The sequence below is a fragment of the Salvelinus alpinus genome, chromosome 18 (assembly GCF_045679555.1).
Source record: "Salvelinus alpinus chromosome 18, SLU_Salpinus.1, whole genome shotgun sequence".
NCBI classification, from domain to species: Eukaryota; Metazoa; Chordata; class Actinopteri; order Salmoniformes; family Salmonidae; genus Salvelinus; species Salvelinus alpinus.
This window is the reverse complement of record NC_092103.1, coordinates 30454116-30479093: the sequence shown is the minus strand read 5'-3', so window position 1 is coordinate 30479093 and position 24978 is coordinate 30454116. Positions and strand designations below refer to the sequence as shown.

The 24978-nt window shown below is 43.1% G+C and overlaps 1 protein-coding gene and 1 pseudogene across 2 annotated transcripts; one reads left to right on the top strand and one right to left on the bottom strand.

The window, feature by feature from the left end:
- LOC139543436 (tubulin polyglutamylase TTLL11-like) overlaps positions 1–6725 on the bottom strand; it is a 48553-nt pseudogene extending 41828 nt beyond the window's left edge.
- A 4768-nt stretch (positions 6726–11493) lies between these two features.
- LOC139544179 (G protein-coupled receptor kinase 5-like) lies at positions 11494–24976 on the top strand. 2 transcript variants are annotated; one of them, XM_071350995.1, is made up of 16 exons: positions 11494–11858; positions 14487–14576; positions 14690–14802; positions 15293–15370; positions 15621–15700; positions 15811–15903; positions 16009–16072; positions 16540–16680; positions 17781–17971; positions 18206–18243; positions 22579–22668; positions 22938–23146; positions 23311–23448; positions 24024–24161; positions 24367–24498; positions 24654–24976. In XM_071350995.1, exons 1-16 carry the CDS (start codon positions 11807–11809, stop codon positions 24732–24734), a joined length of 1728 nt encoding a protein of 575 aa, XP_071207096.1. In that variant the 5' UTR covers positions 11494–11806; the 3' UTR covers positions 24735–24976. The 2 variants fall into 2 exon arrangements, with proteins under 2 accessions (XP_071207096.1, XP_071207095.1); XM_071350994.1 differs by having other exon boundaries at positions 11495–11858; positions 15603–15700.
- Positions 24977–24978: the final 2 nt, after the last annotated feature.

Sequence of the window (24978 nt, the reverse complement as noted above, 5' to 3'; positions counted from 1 at the left end):
CTCCTCAGGCAGGATCCAGGAGCGGAGATAGAAGTTGTACTCCTCAGGTAGGATCCAGGAGCGGTGGTAGAAGTTGTACTCCTCAGGTAGGATCCAGGAGCGGGGATAGAAGTTGTACTCCTCAGGTAGGATCCAGGAGCGGTGGTAGAAGTTGTACTCCTCAGGTAGGATCCAGGAGCGGTGGTAGAAGTTGTACTCCTCAGGTAGGATCCAGGAGCGGTGGTAGAAGTTGTACTCCTCAGGTAGGATCCAGGAGCGGGGATAGAAGTTGTACTCCTCAGGTAGGATCCAGGAGCGGTGGTAGAAGTTGTACTCCTCAGGTAGGATCCAGGAGCGGTGGTAGAAGTTGTACTCCTCAGGTAGGTTCCAGGAGCGGTGGTAGAAGTAGTACTCCTCAGGCAGGATCCAGGAGCGGTGGTAGAAGTAGTACTCCTCAGGTAGGATCCAGGAGCGGTGGTAGAAGTTGTACTCCTCAGGCAGGATCCAGGAGCGGGGATAGAAGTAGTACTCCTCAGGTAGGATCCAGGAGCGGTGGTAGAAGTAGTACTCCCCAGGTAGGATCCAGGAGCGGGGATAGAAGTTGTACTCCTCAGGCAGGATCCAGGAGCGGTGGTAGAAGTTGTACTCCTCAGGCAGGATCCAGGAGCGGTGATAGAAGTAGTACTCCTCAGGTAGGATCCAGGAGCGGGGATAGAAGTTGTACTCCTCAGGCAGGATCCAGGAACGGAGATAGAAGTTGTACTCCCCAGGTAGGATCCAGGAGCGGTGATAGAAGTACTACTCCTCAGGTAGGATCCAGGAGCGGTGATAGAAGTAGTACTCCTCAGGTAGGATCCAGGAGCGGTGATAAAAGTACTACTCCTCAGGTAGGATCCAGGAGCGGTGATAGAAGTACTACTCCTCAGGTAGGATCCAGGAGCGGTGATAGAAGTACTACTCCTCAGGTAGGATCCAGGAGCGGTGATAGAAGTACTACTCCTCAGGTAGGATCCAGGAGCGGTGATAGAAGTAGTACTCCTCAGGTAGGATCCAGGAGCGGTGATAGAAGTAGTACTCCTCAGGTAGGATCAATGAATAGCATTCTCACAATGGTATTTCTTTTGTCCAGGTGGGAAAGGGCAGTGTGGAGTGCAATAGGGATTGCATCATCTGTGGATCTGTTGGGGCGGTATGCAAATTGGAGTGGGTCTAGGGTTTCTGGCATGATAGTGTTGATGTGTCATGACCAGCCTTTCAAAGCACTTCGTGGCTACAGACGTGAGTGCTGCGGGTCGGTAGTCATTTAGGGAGGTTACCTTAGTGTTCCTGGGCACAGGCACTATGGTGGTCTGCTTAAAATGCATGCTGTATTACAGACTCGGACAGGAAGAGATTGAAAATGTCAGTGAAGACATTTGCTATTTGCTCAACGCATGCTCGCAGTACACGTTCTGGTAATCCGTCTGGCCCTGTGGCCTTGTGAATGTTGACCTGTCTAAAGGTCTTACTCACATCGGCTGCGGAGAGCGTGATCACACAGTCTTCCGGGTACAGCTGGTGCTCTCATGCATGTTTCAGTGTTATTTGCCTCCAAGCGAGCATAGAAGTAGTTTGGCTCGTGTCACTGGTTAGCTCTCGGCAGTGCTTCCCTTTTGTAGTCTGTAATGGTTTGCAAGCCTTGCCACATATATGAGGTGATGGCCAGGTGTAGCATGCTCCAGCTTCCTCACACAATATAATAATCCTCCTCACTCCTAATGCTGGGTTTATTACCGTGGCATGACAAGGCATTAACCTTTCTGGCCCAGGGGTTCCGCTAGCAGAACACCCACAACATTCCGCTGAAAAGGCAGCGCGCGAAATTCTAAAAATATTATTTTGAAATATTTAACTTTCACACATTAACAAGTCCAATACAGCAAATGAAAGATAAACATCTTGTGAATCCAGCCAACGTGTCCGATTTTTTAAATGTTTTACAGCGAAAACACAACATATATTTATGTTAGCTCACCACCAAATCCAAAAAAGCACAGACATTTTTTCACAGCAAGATAGCTTTCACAAAACCCACAAATAGAGATAAAATTAATCACTAACCTTTGAAATTCTTCATCAGATGAGTCATATGACATCATATTACACAATACATTTATGTTTTGTTCGATAATGTGCATATAAAAAAATCTCAGTTTACATTGGCGCGTTACGTGCAGTAATGTTTTGATTCCAAAACATCCGGTGATTTTGCAGAAATACTCATAATAAACATTGATAAAAGATGCAAGTGTTATTCACAAAATTAAAGATAAACTTATCCTCTATGCAACCGCTGTGTCAGATTTCAAAATAAACTTTACGGAAAAAGAATAATCTGAGAACGGAGCTCAGAGCACAATCCAGCCAAAGAAATAGTCGCCATTTTGGCGTCAACAGAAGCTACAAAAACACTATAAATATGCACTTACCTTCGAATAACTTCATCAGAAGGCACTCCCAGGATTCCCAGTTCGACAATAAATGACTGAAAAGTTCCATAAAGCCCATCATTTAGCCACTTGTTGTTAGCATGTTCAGCCCACGAATTCATTTTCATGACGCACGAGCAATCCCTCCAGACCAAAACTCAAAAAGTTCCGTTACAGGTCGTAGAAACAAGTCAAATGATGTATGCAATTCATATTTAGGATGTGTTTAACATTAATCATCAATAAGGATCCAACCGGAGAATTTCATTGTCTGAAGAAAGAGCATTGGAACGAGAGCACTCTCTCTCGCTCGCGCGCAAAATGAGACTGAGAATTTCTGAAAACCACTCAGTAAAATAGCTCCTATGAGCCCCTCCTTTATAGTAGAATCATATAACCAAAATCTAAAGACGGTGACATCTAGTGGAAGCCCTAGGAAGTGTTTGCTTATCCATAACTATATGGGGTATCATTTGGCACTGTTTTGAAAATCGAGTTCTCACTTCCTGTTTGGAAGTCTTCTCAGGTTTTTGTCTGCCAAATGAGTTCTGTTCTACTTACAGACATAATTCAAACAGTTTTAGAAACTTCAGAGTGTTTTCTATACAATAGTAATAATAATATGCATGTATTACCTTCTGGGGCAGAGTAGGAGGAAATTCCGTTTGGGTACGCAATTCGTTCAAAGTGGAAATGCTGCCCCCTGTCCATAACTTAACACAGCTGTGCTTAGGGCTCACACAATAGCATAACAGGATCCATAGACCCTACATACACGAAACCTGACTGACAACAGTGTTTCCCTCTGTACCATTGTAAAGGCTTAATTTACTGGCTAATCAATTGATATTTTTGGTTAAAGGATGTTGATTTGGGGACCTGGAAAACAATCTATGGGAAACACTGTGACAACATACAGTGTAGCTTTTTTCAGTCAGATCAGCATACCTGGGAACTTGTTGACCTGTCCAGAGAGGATGTTATCGTTGTTATGGAAGGACACTCCATGCCAGTAGATGTCACAGGCTGACCGTCTGCCCACAGGGAACTGCAGAAAGAAGGAGAGAGATGTTTGAGGGAGGGGTTCTGATTGAGATCTACATGGTTAGGGTTGAGGTAGTCTCACAATGTCACTTTTTTCAAAGTCTTGTCTCATCTAGTTCTGACTGAGGAGAGGAAGACTGGATATCAAGTCTCGGGTTGAGGTGTTGTTGAGAGAAACACTGTTACACAAACTAAATGCATGCGGAAAACCAGATTTGTTCAGGTGGAATTTTGCATGTTGCACCATCTTTTACTCAGTATTGTGGTTCCATTATATCAATATAAATGATTTTTCCATACACTAACAAGGTCATTTGTTGCTACAGGTAGTTAGGTCATTTCAGACCAGGCGTGTAGGTTGCCCTTTCAGTGACAATAGGTTCTTCGGCTGTCCCCATAGGATAACTCTTTGAAGAACCCTTTTTGGTTCCAGATAGAACCTTTCGGTTCCAGGTAGAACCCTTTTGGGTTCCATTAAATTTCAAAAGGCACTCGCCCATCTGAGCAATCTTATTTGCAGGTGCATGGCAACAATTGAACAAATTGAAGGAAAGAGGAAACCGCACACTGCTCTTGATAGTATCACCGATATTTAATAAGCTTACGTATCGGCCACACGGCCTTCGTCAGAGTTTTTGTGATTTTTTAAAATTTGCACCCTTATGTAGACCTGGCCCCACCCACATCCGTTCTACACATCGAAGGGGATTGGAGGCAAAGGAAAAACAAATAAGTGCTACCAAATATAACAATATGCATTTCATAAATATTACAAAAGTGTATAAATAAGGCGTATTGAACACGTCTGTAAAATCTCAATGAGGACATAGCAAGTTTTCATTAGTCATTGGGTACATCGTACGAAAAACGTCAGAATAATCTACAATAGACACATATTTCATGTTCAAATTCACAACATAACATACATAGGCATTTCATCATTAAGTCCTCTAAGAAATAATGTCTGGAGGGTGAAAATCCCAAAACATTCTCTTTTACTCAGAGTATTATTAATATCTCCTCCCCTGTCTGATATCTTAACTTTCTCTATGCCACAAAATCTAAAGCTGGAAATGTCATGCTTCAGGTCATTGAAATGTACAGCTACTGGATAATCCCTGTCGTTTCTCCTGATTGAACTTTTATGTTCACTAATTCTCTGTTTGAGAGAGCGGGTGGTTTTACCGACATAACAGAGCCCACATGGACATTTAATAATGTAAATAACATGGGTGGTGGAACACGTAATAATGTCATTTATTTGGAACCGAAATAAATGACATAATTCATGCCTTACCTTTGACGAGCTTCTTCTGTTGGCACTGCAAAATGTCCCATAAACATCACAAATGGTCCTTTTGTTCGATTAATTCTGTCGTTATAGCTCCAAAATGTCCATTTATTTATTACAGAAAAACACCGGTTCCAACTCGCGGAACATGACTACAAAATATCTAATAAGTTACCTGTAATCTTTGTCCAAACATTTCAAACAACTTTCCTAATACAACTTTAGGTAGTTTTTTACGTAAATAATCGATCAAATTTAAGACGGGATAAACTGCGTTCAATAGTGGATAAAAACAAAGTGGAGCGAGCTTTCAGGTCACGCGCCCCTAACAAACAGTACACTAGACTCGACCCTCGTTCTAAACAGCCCTACTTCTTCATTACACAAAGGAAAAACATCAACCAATTTCTAAAGACTGTTGACATCCAGTGGAAGCGATAGGAACTGCAAGCAAGTGCCTTAGAAATCTAGATCCACATAGAAACCTCATTGAAGAGAATGACCTCAAAAAAAAGAATCCTGGATGGTTTGTCCTCGGGGTTTCGCCTACCAAATAAGTTATGTTATAATCACAGACATTATTCAAACAGTTTTAGAAACTTCAGAGTGTTTTCTATTCAAATCTACTAATAATATGCATATCCTAGCTTCTGGTCCTGAGTAGCAGGCCGTTTACTTTGGGCACGCTTTTCATCCGGACGTGAAAATACCGCCTCCTAGCCTAGAGAGGTTATTAATTAATGATGAGTAAAATAGCGAATCTCACAACTCTACAGATTGTATTTTTATCTCCATTCTAAATGTTCATCAGTGAACAGGCCCAAGGTGAGCTACGCAACAGTCAGCATCCCAAAGAAACAGAGGGGTAAATAATTGGGGCGGCAGGTAGCCTAGTGGTTAGAGCGTTGGACTTGTAACCGAGAGGTTGCAAGATCGAATCCCCGAGCTGGCAAGGTGAAAATCTGTTGTTCTACCCCTGAACAAGGCAGTTAACCTACTGTTCCTAGGCTGTCATTGAAAATTTGAATATTTTCTTGCCCAGTTAAATAAAGGTTAAAAAAAAATGTTTAACCTCCCCTTAATCTCGTCAGCCAATTGGGTCACATTCATTTGGGCAGTATCTAGGGGAGGAACGGGGAAGAGAGATGGCAATAGCTCCATCTGTGAGTACATTCCAGAACTTCATCTAAAACGCACACAAACACAAAGGGTCACTTGTGGATGTGAATAATGAACCATTCTAGTTTTTCTGGCTCCATCGCACAGGATATGAGCTCATCTCCCTAACATCCAATCAAAATTGTCAGAGAGACATTGGCATGAATTTGCAGAATTGTCTTGGCAGGTCTGGTCATTCCTTCTGATCCTGCCAGATGAGGTTGCCTGGCAGCGGGCATGTAACAGTTTATAACAAGATCTGTACTGCCTGTCAACCCACTGAACCCACTGCCTGGCCTGCATTATTCTTTCACATCATACTAATGTCCCACCGTGATCTGTTTCACCTGTCTTTGTGATTGTTTCCACCCTCCTCCAGGTGTCGCCCATCTTCCACATTATACCCTGTGTATTTATACCTGTGTTCTGTTTGTCTGTTGCCAGTTTGTTTTGTTCGTAGAACCTACCAGCGGTTTCCCCCTTCCCTCTTGTCTACAGTTCCTGTTTTCACGTTTTTTACCATTCTGCCTGCCCTGAGCCTGCCTGCAGTCCTGTACCTTTGCCCCACTACTCTGGATTACCGACTTCTGCCTGACCTGACCCTGAGCCTGCCTGCCCTCCTATACCTTTGCCCCACTACTCTGTAATATTGACCCCTGCCTGCCTTGACCTGTCGTTTGCCTGCCCCTGTTGTTGTAATAAATGTTGTTACTTCGACACAGTCTGCAATTGAGTCTTACCTGAAACCTGATACTAAAGTTGGAGTTGTTGGATAAACTATCCATGTCAGTAGCAATATGCATGGCTGGATAAGCCTTTGCCAACTGCTGTTATTGATACAGAAAGACAGGTTAGATTAAATGTTGTGTTTTCTCTTCCTCATCCATAAAGGTAAATGATGACAGATAGGACTACAGTACAAATTATTTTTAAACTCACATGGAAATGAGTGGAAAACTGAAAGGTAATCTGTCAGATCCAAATTAGATCCAACACTATCCTCCCTCTTTTTACATGTGACAGTGTGACTCTCTCTCCCTCTCAATCTGCCCTTGCCTGCGCCCCTCCCCGAGAGTAATACGACTTTATTGGATTATCAGGGATTAGGTCTAATCATTTCCCACCATTAAGACAAGGTCATATGCTGAAAGTCAGCTGGCAGATGCCTTGCAGGCTTCAAAACTGCTGTGCCATCAAAACTGCCTTGTTACACACAGGTGAAGGAGTTAGACCTAGTTTGCTGACACATTACGGCCATGCCTTATAGGCTACACTAACTCACCGAGTAAACCATTATTAGTACCCTGCCTAGTACCTATTATAGTACTATAGCCTAATTAACAAATATGCTTAAGTGACTGTTAATGATACAGAGGGCTCACTCTCCCACAGCGTTGTGGGACTTCAGACAGTTTCTCTCACGCAGGCTGAGGAGGCTACTTCAATCCCCATCAGGCTACATGTGGGAATACCCTAACACAAAATAGTGAGGATTTGGCGTCAGACCTCCTTAATAAAAAGTCTTAGATTAAATAGATTCCAGAGTAATGAGTGTAGTGAGTGAGCGACTGAGGGGAATGTCTAATGGCAGATACTGTAGGCTGGGTCCTCTGCAGTGAAGCATGGATCAATAATAACCATAGAGTGCAGAGTAGTGTAGGAAATGAGAGGAGAGATGGGTCACTTTACCTCAGCCATCGATCAAAACATTTAGGCTTAGCAGCGATCATTCCTTTTTGAGGTACAGTGCCTTCAGAAAGTTTTCACATCCCTTGACTTAATCCACATGTTGTTGTGTTACAGCCTGATTTCAAAATGGATTCAATTGAAAACAATAAATTTTTTCAAATGTATTGAAAACGAAATACAGAAATATCTCATTTACATAAGTGTTTACACCTCTGAATCAATACTTTGTAGAAGCAACTTTGGTAGCGATTACAGATGTGAGTCTCTCTGGGTAAGTCTCTAAGAGCTTCCCACACCTGGATTGTGCAACATTTGACCATTATTCTATTCAAAATCCTTCAAGCTCAGTCAAATTGGTTGTTGATCATCGCTAGACAACCATTTTCATTGCTAGACAACCAATAGATTAAGTTAAAACTGTAACTCAGCAACTCAGGTACATTCACTTTCTTGGTAAGCAACTCCAGTGTAGATTTGGCCTTGTGTTTTAAGTTATTGTTCTGCTAAAAGGTAAATTAATTTCCCAGTGTCTGGTGGAAAGCAGACTGAACCAGGTTTTCCTTTAGGATTTTGCCTGTGCTTAGTTCTATTCGGTTTCTTTTTATCCTGTAAAACTCCCCAGTCCTTAACGATTACAAGCATACCAATAACATGATGCAGCCACCACTATGAGTAAAAATATGCAGAGTGGTACTCAGTAATGTTTTGTATTGGATTTGCCCCAAACATAACACTTTGTATTGAGGACAAAAAGTGAATTGCTTTGCCACATTTTTAGCAGTACTACTTTAGTGCCTTGTTGCAAACAGGGTGCATGTTTTAGAATATTTGTATTCTGTACAGGCTTCCTTCTTTTCACTCTGTCATTTAGGTTAGTATTGTGGAGTAACTACAATGTTGTTGATCCATCCTCAGTTATCTCCTATCACAGCCATTAAACTCTGTAAATGTTTTACAGTCACCATTGACCTCATGGTGTAATCCTTGAGTGGTTTCCTTCCTCTCCAGCAACTGAGTCAGGAAGGATGCCTGTATCTTTGTAGTGACTGGGTGTATTGATACACCATCCAAAGTGTAATTAATAACTCCAGCATCCTCAAAGGGATATTCAGTGTCTGCTTTTTATTTTACCACTCTACCAATAGGTGCCCTTCTTTAGAGGCATTGGAACACCTCCCTGGTCTTTGTGGTTGAATCTGTGTTTGAATTCACTGCTCGACTGAGGGTTCTTACAGATAATTGTATGTGTGGGGTACAGAGATGAGGTAGTCATTTATAAATACTATTAAACACTATTATTGCACACAGAGTGAGTTCATGCAACTTATGTGCCTTGTTAAGCACATTTTTACTCCTGAATTTATTTAGGCTTGCCATAACAAAGGGGTTGAATACTTACTGACTCAAGACACTCCGGTACCGCTTGCCATGCGGTAGTAGAGAGAACAGTCTATGACTGGGGTGGCTGGGGTCTTTGACAATTTCTAGGGCCTTCCTCTGACACCGCCTGGTGTAGATAGGCTTTGTCGTGCCCGCTTCACGACCGTCTTGGTGTGTTTGGACCATTCTAGTTTGTTGGTGATGTTGACACCAAGGAACTTGAAGCTCTCAACCTGCTCCACTACAGCCCCGTCGATGAGAATGGGGGCGTGCTAGGTTCTCCGTTTCCAGGAGTTCACAATCATCTACCTACTTTCTTGGTTACGTTGAGGGATAGGTTGTTATTCTGGCACCACCCGGCCAGGTCTCTGACCTCCTCCCTATAGGCTGTCTCGTTGTTGTCGGTGATCAGGCCTACCACTGTTGTGTTGTCTGCAAACTTAATGATGGTGTTGGAGTCGTGCCTGGCCATGCAGTCGTGGGTGAACCGTAAGTACAGGAGGGGACTGAGCACGCACCCCTGGGGGGCCACAGTGTTGAGGATCAGCGTGGCAGATGTGTTGCTACCTACCCTCCCCACCTGGGGGCGGCCCGTCAGGAAGTCTAGGATCCAGTTGCCGAGGGAGGTGTTTAGTCCCAGGATCCTTAGCTTAGTGATGAGCTTTGAGGGTACTATGGTGTTGAACACTGAGCTGTAGTCAAGTAATAGCATTCTCACATAAGTGTTCCTTTTGTCCAGGTGGAAAAGGGCAGTGTGGAGTGCAATAGAGATTGCATCATCTGTGGATCTGTTTGGGCGGTATGAAAATTGGAGTGGGTCTAGGGTTTCTGGGATAATGGTGTTGATGTGAGCCATTACCAGCCTTTCTAAGCACTTCATGGCTACGGACGTGAGCGCTACGGGTCTGTAGTCATTTAGGCAGGTTGCCTTTGTGTTCTTGGGCACAGGGACGATCTGGTGATCTGCTTGAAACATGTTGGTATTACAGACTCAATCAGGGACATGTTGAAAATGTCAGTGAAGACACCAGCCAGTTGGTCAGCACATGCCCGGAGCACACGTCCTGGTAATCCGTCTGGCCCTGCAGCCTTGTGTATGTTGACCTGTTTAAAGGTCTTACTCACGTCGGCTACGGAGAGCGTGATCACACAGTCGCCCGGAACAGCTGATGCTCTCATGCATGCCTCAGTGTTGCTTGCCTCGAAGCGAGCATAGAAGTGATTTATCTCGTCTGGTAGGCTCGTGTCACTGGGCAGCTCGTGGCTGTGCTTCCCTTTGTAGTCTGTAATAGTTTGCAAGCCCTGCCACATAAGACGAGAGTCGGAGCCGGTGTAGTATGATTCAATCTTAGCCCTGTATTGACGCTTTGCCTGTTTGATGTTTCGTCGCAGGGCATAGCAGGATTTCTTGTAAGCTTCCAGGTTAGAATCCCGCACCTTGAAAGCGGCAGCTCTACCCTTTAGCTCAGTGTGAATGTTGCCTGTAATCCATGGCTTCTGGTTGGGATATGTACGTACAGTCACTGTGGGGACGACGTGCACTTATTGATAAAGCCAGTGACTGATGTGGTGTACTCCTCAATGCCATCGGAAGAATCCCAGAACATGTTCCAGTCTGTGATAACAAAACAGTCCTGTAGTTTAGCATCTGCTTCATCTGACCACTTTTTTATAGACCGAGTCACTGGTGCTTCCTGCTTTAATTGTTGCTTGTAAGCAGGAATCAGGAGGATAGAGTTGTGGTCGAATTTACCAAATGGAGGGCGAGGGAGAGCTTGTGGGGTATGCATGGGTTTCTGAGCTGTGTGCCAGTAGTTCAAACAGACAGCTCCGTGCATTCAACATGTCAATGCCTTTCACACATTTTCCTAAGTCCCTCTTTGTGGCACGTGACCACACGACTGAACAGTAGTTAGGTCCTGTAGGACCTGCCTTGTGTGTTGTTAATCAAATAAATAACAATAAATAAATAAAAACCTGCCTTGTTGATAGTGCTGTTAAGAAGGCAGAGCAGAGCTTTATTATGGAAAAACTTCTCCCCATTTTAACCACTGTATCAATATGTTTTGACCATGACAGGTTACTCAAGCAGTTTAGTCACCTCAACTTGTTACATTTTCACATTATTCATTACAATATTTATTTGAGGTTTAGGGTTTAGTGAATGATTTGTCCCAAATACAATGCTTTTAGTTTGGAAATATTTAGGACTAACTTGCCACCCACTCTGAAACTTAACTCTTACGTGTTGCAGTCATTTCAGTCGCTGTAGTAGCTGACGTGTATAGTGTTGAGTCATCCGTTGACAACGAAACTGACGGAAAACTTCAAGGGACAAAACAGTGGGCACGCTGACAGTGCTGTAGTTTTATATATCACCAGCAGAGGACGTGCTTGTTCTATTTTACACAATGACTATATGTGAAGATTTTAGATAAGCATATCTACGCCTACTCAGTTTTTCAGTTTAGTGTAGTCAAATATGTTGCCAATAACATTCCGTTTCTAACACTCCCTCTCCGCGGATTAGTGACGCGAACTTTATCTCACTTTTTAAACAACCTTATATTTAGAGTAGGCTACTTCGTTTTTACATGTTCAGTATTTTGTTAACTAACACTTTCATTTTTTGATGGAATCTTGGTTTGAGAAAGAGAACCAGACTGTACATCTTCTGGGGGATGGTTAAACCTGTATTTGAAGACGGATTGTTTGAATAAGGAAAAGGAGAGAAAAACGAAAGTTGTTCCAGTTGTGATTTTTGTTGTTGTTGTATGGTCCACATCCCTCTGCAGCAATGGAGATAGATAGTATGGTGGCGAACAGCGCACTCATCAGAGCCAGGGGAGGTAAGAAATACACCTATATAGGTGCAGTAAAAATTAACGCTGCAGTAAATACTAGCCTATTACCTCATATTTCACCATACAATACTTTTTTTTAGCAAGCACACACATTTTCTTCAGGAAATGTACATTTTCTGTTTGCCACTTGTCATCATGTCTGTCTTTATTTATTAGTTGTATCTTTAACCAGGGAAGTCAGTAATGATTGATGTGTCTTATAGTTAGTTGAAGAAGTTTAGAAAAACATAAAAAGACAAGTTAGAGGTAGCCTGTTTGCACCTTGATCGAGTAGTGGTGTGTTCAGAGCTCAATATTATTCCAGTTTGTGTTGCCCTCTGTTACAGTGCTGTGGTGTCACAGATGAGTAGGGTAGGTTGCAGTAGGCTACATTTTAACATGACAGGTGATGCCCTGCTATGGGTGAGATTGCAGTGCACCCTTGTAATTCTTAACCTTATTGCCAGTCTTATGAATGTGTCACAAAGGTTAATTTCAAAATGTCCCATAGTATGTCAAATGTAATTGCAACTATTGCAGAAAGACATGTACCACAAAGGACTTACGTAACCCGACTGTTGTACATAACCTACAGTGATGTGAGAGTGAGTGAGTGAGTGAGTGAGTGAGTGAGTGAGTGAGTGAGTGAGTGAGTAGGATTATGGGTCCCAGAGAAAATTGCTTCCTTCTGAGGAACAATGTATGTGGTGAAGGAATGAGGAAAGGATGATAAAAGAGGACTGGTTGATTGGGGAGTTGGGGATGGAGGCTCCCTTCTTTTTTTTGTTTCTTTTTTCTTTACATACTGAATGTATTGATACTTTTTGGCTCTGTGATGCAAACAAACGATTAAATTATATGAATGTGTGTGTTGTGCATGTGCCCCCCAACAATATATTTTTTTATAAAGATTTGATCACAAACAAAAGTGGACTGATTGACACTTAGAATTAACTAGCAGGGATTTTATACAGTACTACTTCCTCAAGTTTATTTTTCTCACACACACACACACACACACACACACACACACACACACACACACACACACACACACACACACACACACACACACACAGACACACACACACACTTCATTCCTTGAAATGTAATGACGTGGTAGGGGATTCGTCACATCACATTCTTTAGAAGCAGGATGTAATAAATTAGCTTTCTGTCATTGTTAAACAACCCCAATCTCTCTCGAAAGCAGGTAGAAAGACAGATGTCTCTACTAATAGATGTCCTGTCTGTATTTTATGGGTCATGGGTGAAACCTTGCTAAATGACAAAGTAGTAGCCACACACACTGTATATTAAGATGCAACACATTTTGTTACAGGCTACAGGAGAAATCAATCCTTTGGGTGGTTGATGTGGAGCAGGTGCCCAAGTACACTCATATTGTATGTGCCACAGGAAAACACACACACACTATGTGTTTTGGTGAGCTGAACAAATATCTGGTGGCAGGCTCAATACACCTGTATGAAAGGTAGCAAGGTGACAGGCTCAATACACCTGTATAAAAGGTAGCAGGGTGACAGGCTCAATACACCTGTATGAAAGGTAGCAATATGACAGGCTCAATACACCTGTATGACAGGTAGCAGAGTGACAGGCTCAATACACCTGTATGAAAGGTAGCAAGGTGACAGGCTCAGGGTTGTATGTGTGTGGGAAGAGTGAGGTCACAAACCATAACCAACAGGTTGGACTCCTTCCCAGGTTCTGTGAATATCATCATCAGTAGGTGACACCTGTAGGCAGGATCAGCAATTTTATCACAGTGCTGCACTGTGTGTATGTGTGTGTGTGTGTGTGTGTGTGTGTGTGTGTGTGTGTGTGTGTGTGTGTGTGTGTGTGTGTGTGTGTGTGTGTGTGTGTGTGTGTGTGTGTGTGTGTGTGTGTGTGTGTGTGTGTGGATCGCAGTGCTATGTGGTCCCACAGGTTTGTTCCTGCTCCATACCTATTTATAGATTTCTCTTTGGAGTGGATGGATGCCAGGGCTGGAACCTGACTGACGAGGAACGACCACACACACACACACACACACACACACACACACACACACACACACACACACACACACACACACACACACACACACACACACAGGAACAAAGGCTGTTGTTGACAGACTGATTGTAGTCTTTTTTCGGTATGTTGAGGTGAACAGGTAAACAGAGGAAAGACCTTTAGGTTATAAGGTTGTAACTACAAGGATGAATGGGTCCAGTTGGATATGTTTGTTCTTACTGCTGATAGTTTTTACTTCTTTGTTTTCTTTCTGAGGCCCCATTTTAACATATTACATACAACACATAACCAAAGAGTTGAATGAGCTCACATGCTTTTGGGTATGAAAAACAGTAAATGAATGACAGTTCAGCTGTAATATCAAATTTCTCATACTATTTTTCCTTCCCCATTTTAGCAGATGCTCTTAACAGAAGAATTGGGGTTAAGTGCGTTACACAAGTGTACGTCAACAGACTCTTCACCTTGTTGGCTTGGGAATTCGAACCAGCGTCTTTTCAGTTACTGGCCTAATGCTCTTCACCGCTGTGCTACCTGCCGCCATTTCTTACCTCCTTCTTTCACCCTTCTCTCCCCTGTTCCATCTCTCTCTAGGTGGAGGGCGAAAAGGCAAGAGTTGGAAATGGAAAGACATGCTGCGCTTCCCTCACATCAGCCAGTGTATGGAGCTGGCAAACACCCTCGGTCAGTGTGTGCGTGTGTGTGTATGTATGTGTGTGTGTGCTTTAGTGTGTGTGAGAGTTTGTGTTTGTATGTCTGTGCATGCATGTTTTATATGTGCAATGTGTGTGTTTCAGAGCGAGACTACTACAGTCTGTGTGTGAAGCAGCCTATCGGCAGACAACTATTCCGTCTCTTCTGTCAGAGCAAACCTGAGCTGCGGCACTGCAACTCCCTATTGGATGAAATGGTATGATCCACTATAGGCCTTATTCACTATGGAGGAGGTGGTATGGTCCATATTGTGGGAAATGATCAGATATAATTCTGCAAGCAGGTTTTACAGTACGCTCTGCTGACAGACCGGTGTCACAGCAAAGTGATGTCATATTTCTGAAGGGTGTGTGTGTGTTTTGGGCACACAGCCAGGAAAGAATTCTAGTATGATAACATTCTTAGAAATGGTATGTTACTGTAATAAAAAAAATAAGTTATGTCTGCTGGGTTAAAAATAACTCTGTTATTCATAACTCTCTGTATTTCCTCATTGGCCTGGGCCGATGCCTTGCTGAAGGTTAGTGACCTGGGTCATTCATGAAGAATGATCCAGAAATCCTAATAAAATACAAAAAAATACCAATCAGTGGCAGATAATAGACAAGGACAGGGACCATCAAAATGTCATCATTCATGTTGACAAAACAATAATTATAAGTCCATAAATGTTTGAATTTCTACAGGGGGAGTATGAGGTGAAGTCAGATGAGGAGAAGAGGAGTTTTGGCATGCAAATCATTAACAGGTTCCTCAGTAGACAGGTACCGTCTTTAAACACTCTCTCTCTCTCTCTCTCTCTCACGCACACACACCCACACACCCACACACACACACACACACACACACACACACACACACACACACACACACACACACACACACACACACACACACACACACACACACACACACACACACACACACACAATAAAAGTTGATTTCTCACTTGAGATTTTTGCAAGTTAATTGTAAATGTGTATGTTGTCTTGCCAGTCATCTGAGTGTGTACAGGTAGTAGAGTGCTATGGTGAGAGGTGTAGGGAGAGTCTGGAGGAGCAGCACAGTAGAGACATCTTCATTGACTGCACAGTGTGAGTCTCTCTGACCTTTACCCCAATTTCCTCCACCCTTCCCTTCCCTCCCATATCTGTGAGGGGCTGTGTGTGCTGGGAATTCACCTCCTCTTACTGTGTTTTTACAGTGACCTCCATGAGTACCTGAGCGGCGCCCCCTTCCTTCAGTACCAGCAGAGCATGTACTTTGACCGTTTCCTGCAGTGGAAGATGGTAGAGAGGTCAGTGCATATGGACATGTGTGTGTTTGACTGAATAATCAAACTAAGTGAGACATGACCACAAATGCCTGACACCAGTCACTCTGTGTATTTCTCTCCCCCCAGACAGCCTGTTACCAAACACATCTTCAGACAGTACAGGATGCTTGGCAAGGGAGGCTTCGGGGAGGTAAGGCTGCTTTCACTGCACTCTTAGAAAAAAGGGTTCCAAAAGGGTTCTTCGGCTGTCCCCATATTCGGCTGTCCTTATAGGTGGACCCTTTTTTGTTCGAGGTAGAAACCTTTTTGGTTTCATGTAGAACCCTTTTGGGTTCCATGTAGAACCCTCTGTGAAAACGGTTCCTCATTTAACCCAAAAAGGTTTTACCTGGAACCAAAAAGGTTTCTTTGAAGGGTTATCCTATAGAGACAGCCGATGAGACAATTTAGGTTCTAGATAGCACCTTTTTCCTCAAGAGTGAACAGACGAACATGTTTTCACAATTTTTCTTAGAAAAATCTAAAATCAGAAAACATTGACCCAACTCTAACTTCAGATGCACATGTGTAACAACAAATGTGATAGTGAGGATTCGTCTCATACATTCTCCCCCTCTCTCTATCCTTTTCTCCCTTCCTCCCTCCCCTCTCCCCCAGGTGTGGGCATTCCAGGCACGTGCCTCTGGGAAGATGTATGCGTGTAAGAAGCTGGAGAAGACTCACGTGAAGAAGGGGAGAGGAGAGGCGATGGCCCTCAATGAGAAACAGATACTAGAGACACTTAACAGCAGATTTGTGGTAGGACTCTCTCTCTACATCCTCTTCTCTCTCTACATCCTCTTCTCTCTCTCCATCCTCTTCTCTCGCTCTCTCTCTATCCTCTTCTCTCTCTCTCCATCCTCTTCTCTCTCTCTCTATCCTCTTCTCTCTCTCTCTCCCTCCTCCTCTCTCTTCTTCCTCTTCTCTCTCTCTCCCTCCTCTTCACTCTCTCTCCATCCTCTTCTCTCTCTCCATCCTCTTCTCTCTCTCCATCCTCTTCTCTCTCTCTCTATCCTCTTCTCTCTCTCTATCCTCTTCTCTCTCTCCATCCTCTTCTCTCTCTCTCCCTCCTCCTCCCTCTTCTTCCTCTTCTCTCTCTCCCTCCTCTTCACTCTCTCTCCATCCTCTTCTCTCTCTCTCCATCATCTTCTCTCTCTCCATCCTCTTCTCTCTCTCTCCATCCTCTTCTCTCTCTCATCCTCTTCTCTCTCTCCCTCCTCCTCTCTCGTCTTCCATTTCTCTCTCCCTCCCCTTCTCTCTCTCTCCATCCTCTTCTCTCTCTCCATCCTCTTCTCTTCTCTCTCCCTCCTTCTTTCTCTCCATCCTCTTCTCTCTCTCTCCATCCTCTTCTCTTCTCTCTCCCTCCTCCTTTCTCTCCATCCTCTTCTCTCTCTCTCCCTCCTCCTCTCTCTCCATCCTCTTCTCTCTCTCCTCTTCTCTCTCTCTCCATCCTCTTCTCTCTCTCCATCCTCTTCTCTCTCTCTCTCTCTCTCCCTCCTCCTTTCTCTTCTTCCTCTTCTCTTTCTCCCCCCCCTTCACTCTCTCTCCATCTGCTTCTCTTTCTCTCCTTCCTCTTCTCTCTCTCTCCATCCTCTTCTCTCTCTCTCCGTCCTCTTCTCCCTCTCTCCTTCCTCTTCTCTCTCTATCCATCCCCTTCTCCCTCTCTCCATCCTCTTCTCTCTCCATCCTATTCTCTCTCTCCCTCCATCCTCTTCTCTTTCTCTCCTTCATCTTCTCTCTCTCTTCATCCTCTTCTCACTCTCCATTCTCTTCTCTCTCTCCCTCCTTTTCTTTCATTCTATCTCTGTCTCTCTGTGTCCTCTCTTCCTCTAACGCTCTGTCTTTATTTCTCTCTCTAGGTCAGTCTGGCGTATGCATATGAAACCAAACAGTCTCTCTGTCTGGTGCTGACCATAATGAACGGAGGAGACTTGCGTTTCCACATCTATAACATGGGTACTTTAGGCCTGGAGCAGGACAGGGTTCAGTTCTATGCTGCTGAGGTCTGCTGTGGTCTCCACCACCTCCACCAGATGAACATTGTCTACAGGTCAGTAGACACTGACTCCATCCTGATTCTACATCCTTTTTAAAAGCGTAGGATCGGTGTAAGCATTGGCTGGAGGGAGTTTCCTCCATTGTTAAATCCATGCGAGAAAGTGTTTGCACACTTTTTGCACACTTCTGGAAAAGGGTGGAGAAGTCTCATGGAGTATGCTAAAATGGATTAATGTGACATTGAAAAGGCATTGTACTGATTTCTGTTCTTTGTTTTTTGTTTCAGGGATCTAAAACCAGAGAACATCCTTCTGGATGACAACGGTAGGCACACTTTAATGATATCGCAATCAATACATGTGCTTCAGACCCATATCATTCATCCTAACTCTTCACATTCTAGCCATGTAGGATCTATAGTACCTTCAGAAAGTATTCACACCCCTGGATGTTTTCCACATTTTGTTGCGTTACAAAGTGGGATTAAAATGGATTTAATTGTCAACCGTCCACACAGAATACAATGTCAAAGTGAAAGAAAATGTAGATTTCTGATATTTTTATTCATGGTATTCTGTTATTATTTAACTAGGCAAGTCAGTTAAGAACAAATCCTTATTTTCAATGACAGCCTAGGAACAGTGGGGCCTTGTTCAGGGGTAGAACGACAGTTTTTTACTTTGTTAGCTCAGGGATTTGATCTAGCAACCTTTTGGTTACTGGCCCAACACTCGGCTAGGCTACCTAGGCTACCTGCCACCCCCGTTTATTCATGGTAAATAAAACACTTGATTATATAAGTATTCAACCCCCTGAGTCAATACATGTTACAATCACCTTTGGGAGCAATTACGGCTGTGAGTCTTTCTGGGTAAGTCTCTAAGGGCTTTGCACACCTGGATTGTGCAATATTTGCCAATTATTCTTTTAAAAATTATTCAAGCTTTGTCAAGTTGATCATTGCTAGACAGCCATTTTCAAATCTTGCCATAGATTTTCAAGACGATTTATGTCAAAACTGTAACTAAGCCACTCAGGAACATTCAATGCCGTCTTGGTAAGCAACTCCAATGTATATGTCTCCCATCAGACTGAACTATTCCTTTCTTTTTATAAAAAGAAAACCAAAAACTCCCAAGTCCTTTCCGATGACAAGCATACCCATAAAATGATGCAGCCACCACCATGCTTGAAAATATGAAGAGTGGTACTCAGTGATGTGTTGTGTTGGATTTGCCCCAAACATAACGCTTTGTATTCAGGACAATAAGTTAATTTCTTTGCCACATTTTTTGCAGCATTACTTTAGTGTCTTATTGCAAACAGGATGCATGTTTTGGAATATTTTGTATATTCTGTACAGGCTTACTTCTTTTCACTCTGTCATTTATGTTAGCTCCCGAGTGGCGCAGTGGTCTAAGGCACTGCATCTCAATGCAAGAGGTGTCCCTGGTTTGAATCCAGGCTGCATCACATCTGGCTGTGATTGGGAGTCCCATAGGGTGGTGCACAATTGGCCCAGCGTTGTCTGGATTTGGCCGGGGTAGGCCATCATTGTAAATAAGAATTTGTTCTTAACTGACTTGCCTAGTTAAATAAAGGTTAAAAATGTATTGTGGAGTAACTACAATGTTGTTGATCCATCCTCAGTTTTCTCTTATCACAGCCATTAAACTCTGTAAATGTTTTACAGTCACCATGGTGAAATCCCTGAGCGGTTTCCTTGCTCTCTGGCAACTAGACCTGGTTGCAACTAGACCAAAAGGTTTGATTACTTATCGACTGAAGAGATTTCAGCTTTTCTATTTGACATTATGGGGTACTCTGTGTACAGTAGATCAGTGACACAAAATCTAAATTTAATCTATTTTAAATTCAGGCAAAATGTGGAAAATGTCAATGGGTGTGAATACTTTCTGAAGGCACTGTAGTTTCCCTAAGCAGGATATCCTGGTGATGAAATTTAAGATGAGATTTTCTCACAATCACAAACATGGGCGGTTGGTCTATCTGGAAGTGAATATACACTGTGTGACAACCAGGTCTAGTCTATTTTTAGATAATCTTATTGTTACCTGTTCCAAGCTTGGCAGCGTGTTTGGAAACTTGGAAGCACATGTAGACGATACCAAGCATACAACTGTAACTAGTAACGATCTCACATGATACACACATACACACCAGTGGCGGTCGGTGCCATTTAAGATGAGAAAGATTTTTTTCCCTATACACATCATGAGTTTGCTACGACCTAGCCTATGAATGAAAGTTTACAACGTAGGTGCGGTCAGATTGAGAGAAAAATTTGAGGTGACAGATTCAATACCGCCTTGCACACTCTTGCCTGCATCTAGTTGCAGGCAAGAGTGTAATCATTAGTCTAGAGTGTAATCATTAGTCCAACAGTTGCAAACGAGAGTTTTTATTGGACAGATTTAGTTATGTTTATCCCTGTTTCGTTCCATTTGCTTCTGTTTAAGAATTGAATACACACAATGAATACATCCCTGATCACACGTAAAAACAGTTCACTTTCATAGCAGCCACGTTGTATTCCTTCTCGCATCTATGCACTCTCCTCCTCTCACCCTTTCCCTTCGCTTGTGGAATTCAATGCACAACACATCAGCTGTATGTTACCAGGCGAAAAAACCTTTCCAAGCCAAACCATATCATAATCGCTACACACAGCCTGCATTGTTGTCACCATATTAGCTAAAGTAATGTCATAGTCAACATAGCTAATAGAACGAAGGTGTTAGTAAACCCGCTACAATCATGTAGTAACGTTACAGTGTACAGTCAGTAAGCAGTTCAATAAGCAGTTTATCAGTTACACTGGCGAGGCCTGGTGGCAATAAATTAGTAAAACCAAAAGCTTACCATGAATTGGAAGAGTTCCAGTGTTGTGTTGGATATTCATAGCCAGCTAGCTAACATAGCATCCCTCTGTTTGAGCCGGGTGTTTGAGTAGGCTAAACTAGCTAGCTAGCTGCATTTGTTAGCTAAATAGCTATGTGAAAGTGAAAAATTATGAAATATAGCTCTCTCTCGATTTCTCTCTTGCTTCTCCTTCATTTTTGAAGAAATTAATTATCTTTCTCTTTGAGTCAACTACTCACCACATTTTATGCACTGCAGTGCTAGCTAGCTGTAGCTTATGCTTTCACTACTAGATTCATTCTCTGATCCTTTAATTGGGTAGACATGTCAGTTGTGGTGGCTAATTTCTGTATTACCAAATGAGGAGAAACAAACTTCACACACCAGTCAGAGTTATACTTAAACTACATTTTTAATAATAATAAGAGCTTTGCATTAGCAATGACTTTCAATGATGCGCCATTTCTAATGAACCATTGAAAGTGACAACACAAAAGTACAAAGATCTTTTATAGCCAAGATACACCCCTCTCAACCTACATGACAAACCACATATCTTAGGAACAGTTCACAAAGAAAGACTTTTACTTGAGAGAGGAGTATCCCATAGCCAGATAGCATTCGCTATACATTATCGTTCAGTTTGGTCCCTAAGACATGGTTCTAATCCCGTTCCTGGTACTTCATAGCACAAAAACACCATCTCATCCAATGGCATAAATCAATTGTCAACTCTAGATACTCCCATCTCAAGTAAACCCCCTCTTGACCCCACTCCTGGACAAGCTCACTGAGGGGAGTGAGCCTCTATGTCATACACTATCCCAGGATAAGTGCAACATCAGAGAGGACATACAATGGTTCCAGACACTGCCATACACCTCCCCCCAATGCCAAAGGAGGGAGTGACTTGCGCACAGACATTGTGGAGACAAGTAATTGGTTCCCCCTTAATCACGCCATCCCTTCACATGGTTTAACAGATACATTCACATATGAAGGCAATGTTCCATCCTGTCCTCTTCCCTTTCTGATATTCTGCATAGCACCAGGGATATGTAAAAGACAAGCCTGACCTCTCCCCTCTCTGGGCCGCAAGTGACTGAGCCCCAGCTGAGGGAAAAGTGCAACTGCCAACACTAGAGTCCAAAGAAATACATTATAATAGACACGTATATCACATAAACATATTATGCAATACAAGCATTATAACATAATCTTGCAATTTTCCACGACACAATTCATGCTGCAAGAGCTCTGATAGGCTGGAGAATGTCCTCCAGAAGATGTCATAATTACTGTGTAAGTCTATAGAAGGGGGTGAGAACCATGAGCCTCCTAAGTTTTGTATTGAAGTCAATGTACCCAGAAGAGGACGGAAGCTAGCTGTCCTCCAGCTACACTGCAGAGTGCTGTTGAGGCTACTGTAGACCTTCATTGCAAAACAGTGTGTTTTAATTATTTGGTGACATGAATATATTTAGTATAGTTTTATCTAAAAAGGATAACTTTTTTAATGTTTTACAATTTTTATGAAATTCACTGAGGAGGATGGTCCTCCCCTTCATCCTCTGAGGAGCCTCCACTGACACACACAAACACACCAGTACACACTGCCACTGTCACGTCATGTGCCAGAACCCTCCTTCTCCTCATGTACTTTATTTGTGTTCCGTGAGATTTTCCACGAGTGAAAATCTCTTGAAAATGTGTTGCTACCCTTTGCTGTATGAACTAATGGTCCACTGATCCCCCACCCCTCTCAACCCGTCCCAGGGCACATCCGTATCTCAGACCTGGGCCTGGCGGTGACGCTATCTGAGGGGAATCTGGTACGAGGCAGGGTGGGCACCCTGGGCTACATGGGTACGTGGCTCTAACCTACTGTACACTTTCAGGTGGTCTACTCATATCTAGCAGAATACACAGATGCAGGGTGTATGAAAGATCATGAGAATACTTGCACACTTTTTAGATGCCAAATATCCACGGTGGTCAAAATGTTGCAACGTGCTATCAAAATTACATCACAGTTTACCTCCAGATGTTGTACTATCACTGAGCCTCATTGGATATATAATTTGGGAGCAACAACAGTGAACCAACATTTCCAAACCCCTCCTTCTTCCCCTCAGCTCCAGAGGTGATTGGCCACGACTACTACGGGATGAGCCCTGATTGGTGGGGCCTGGGCTGCCTTGTGTACGAAATGACGGCAGGACGATCCCCATTCAAGAGAAAAGGGGAGCGATTGATTGGAAATGAGATGGAGAGAAGGATACAGGAGGAGGAGGAGGAGTACGGAAAGATATTTAGCAACGAGACGAAAGACTTCTGTCGCTTGGTAAGATTACAGTTTTACTCTGATTTGACATGAAACCAGTCAACGAGCAAATTCTGTTCTACATTGTAACTGCATGGATGTTCTCTCGTCTCCCCCTCTTTCTCTCTTCTCTCTTTCCTTCACTCTCTCTCTTATCCTTCTTTTTCCATCTCTTGCGCTCTCAGCTGTTGAATAAAGACCCGAGACATAGGCTGGGGTGTCAGGGGAGTGGGGTGTATGGGGTTAAGTCCCATCCCTTTTTCAGAACCATCAACTTCAGGAGGCTGGAGGCCGGAGTCATTGAGCCACCCTTCAAACCGGATGTAAATACCCTAACTCAAATCATATGTTATTTTTCACATACTTTGTAAACAGGTGTAGAATAACAGTGAAATGCTGATTTACGGGCCCTTCCCAGCAATGCAGAGGAAAAATATATAAAATAGTAACAAGAAATAAATACACAATAAGTAACAATAACTTGGCTATATACACAGGGTACCAGTACCGAGTCGATGTGGAGGGGTACGAGGTAGAAATGTACATATAGGTAGGGGTAAAGTGACTATGCAGCAGGATAGATAATAAGCAGTAGCCACAGTGTATGTGATGAGTCAAAATAGTTAGTGCAAATATGGATAGTCCAGTTAGCTATTTGGTTAACTATTTAGCAGTCTTATGTCTTGGGGGTAGAAGATGTTCAGGGTCCTGTTGGATCCAGATTTGGTGCATCGGCACCGCTTGCTAACTTTAACCGCTATAGTATGTGGTAGACAGACTAAATAATCTGTAAAACTACAATTAAAATGATATAATATGCGATACTAGATGTTGTAGTAAGAATACTTCTCCCTCCCTCTGTGCTCTCCATCTTTCCACCCCACTTCACTCTCTCCAGCCCAGAGCAGTGTACTGCCAGGATGTTCAGGACATTGATGAGTTCTCCACAGTAAAAGGAGTCATTTTGGAGAGGGCAGACAACGACTTCTACATCAAGTTTAACACAGGCTCTGTGGCCATACCCTGGCAGACAGAGGTCAACACAACATGCAGATTATTACATTTGATTTACTTCTGTTAAATTCAATTACATTGCACATATTTCAATTAAATGTAATCATATTGGTAGCAATTTGAGGTTAGGTATGGTTTGGTCATATGCTAATTGAGATGACTAACTCCTTACCCTCGCTCTCCTCCTCCCTCGCTCTCCTCCTCCTCACTCTCCTTCTCTCTCATAGATGATAGAGATGGGTTGTTTCAAGGAACTGAATGTGTTCGGGCCTCAGGGTTCCAGACCCCCTGACCTGGACTGGACCCAGACCGCTGCGAGCCTCAAACGCAGCCTGATGGACCGCATCTTCCGCAGACATGTAGGACACACACTTGTTGGTTGGGCTTCCTAATGGCTCACTCAACCCCTCTCTCCACTGAAACTGTCGTTGTAAATGAGAACATTCTCTCACTCAGTTTACCTGGTGTAGAGTACAATTAATAGATAATGATTGTCTGTGTTGTTGTGTTGCAGCATTCAGAGTCAGGCAGCAGGAAACACAAATCAGACAGCAGCACCATGGAATCAGCTAGCCTGCTCAGCACTACAATCTAGTGGTGGGTGCACAGCACTACAGCCAATGGAATAAAGCCAAAGCTGAAACAGACGTTCGAGTGACTGGGCCATTCCATCTATCATTCACCAGCTCAGGCCAAAGAGACCACCGTACTATCATCCAGAGGTGGTCATCTTATTTCTGCATGAGTCAGATCAGAGGGAACCTCAGCTAAGACACATTGTTTTGATTTTGTACCCGTGTGTTTATGTAACCTTAGTATAAAAACCTTGAAAACAAATC

What these genes read in the sequence shown, in the direction of transcription:
- LOC139544179 (XM_071350994.1), top strand. Translation starts at nt 11,807, where the DNA reads ATGGAGATAGATAGTATGGTGGCGAACAGCGCACTCATCAGAGCCAGG. An exon ending in GCAAGGGAGGCTTCGGGGAG is followed by an intron (nt 16,073 to 16,539) that starts GTAAGGCTGCTT and finishes CCTCTCCCCCAG; the next exon opens with GTGTGGGCATTCCAGGCACG. An exon ending in CCATACCCTGGCAGACAGAG is followed by an intron (nt 24,162 to 24,366) that starts GTCAACACAACA and finishes TCTCTCTCATAG; the next exon opens with ATGATAGAGATGGGTTGTTT.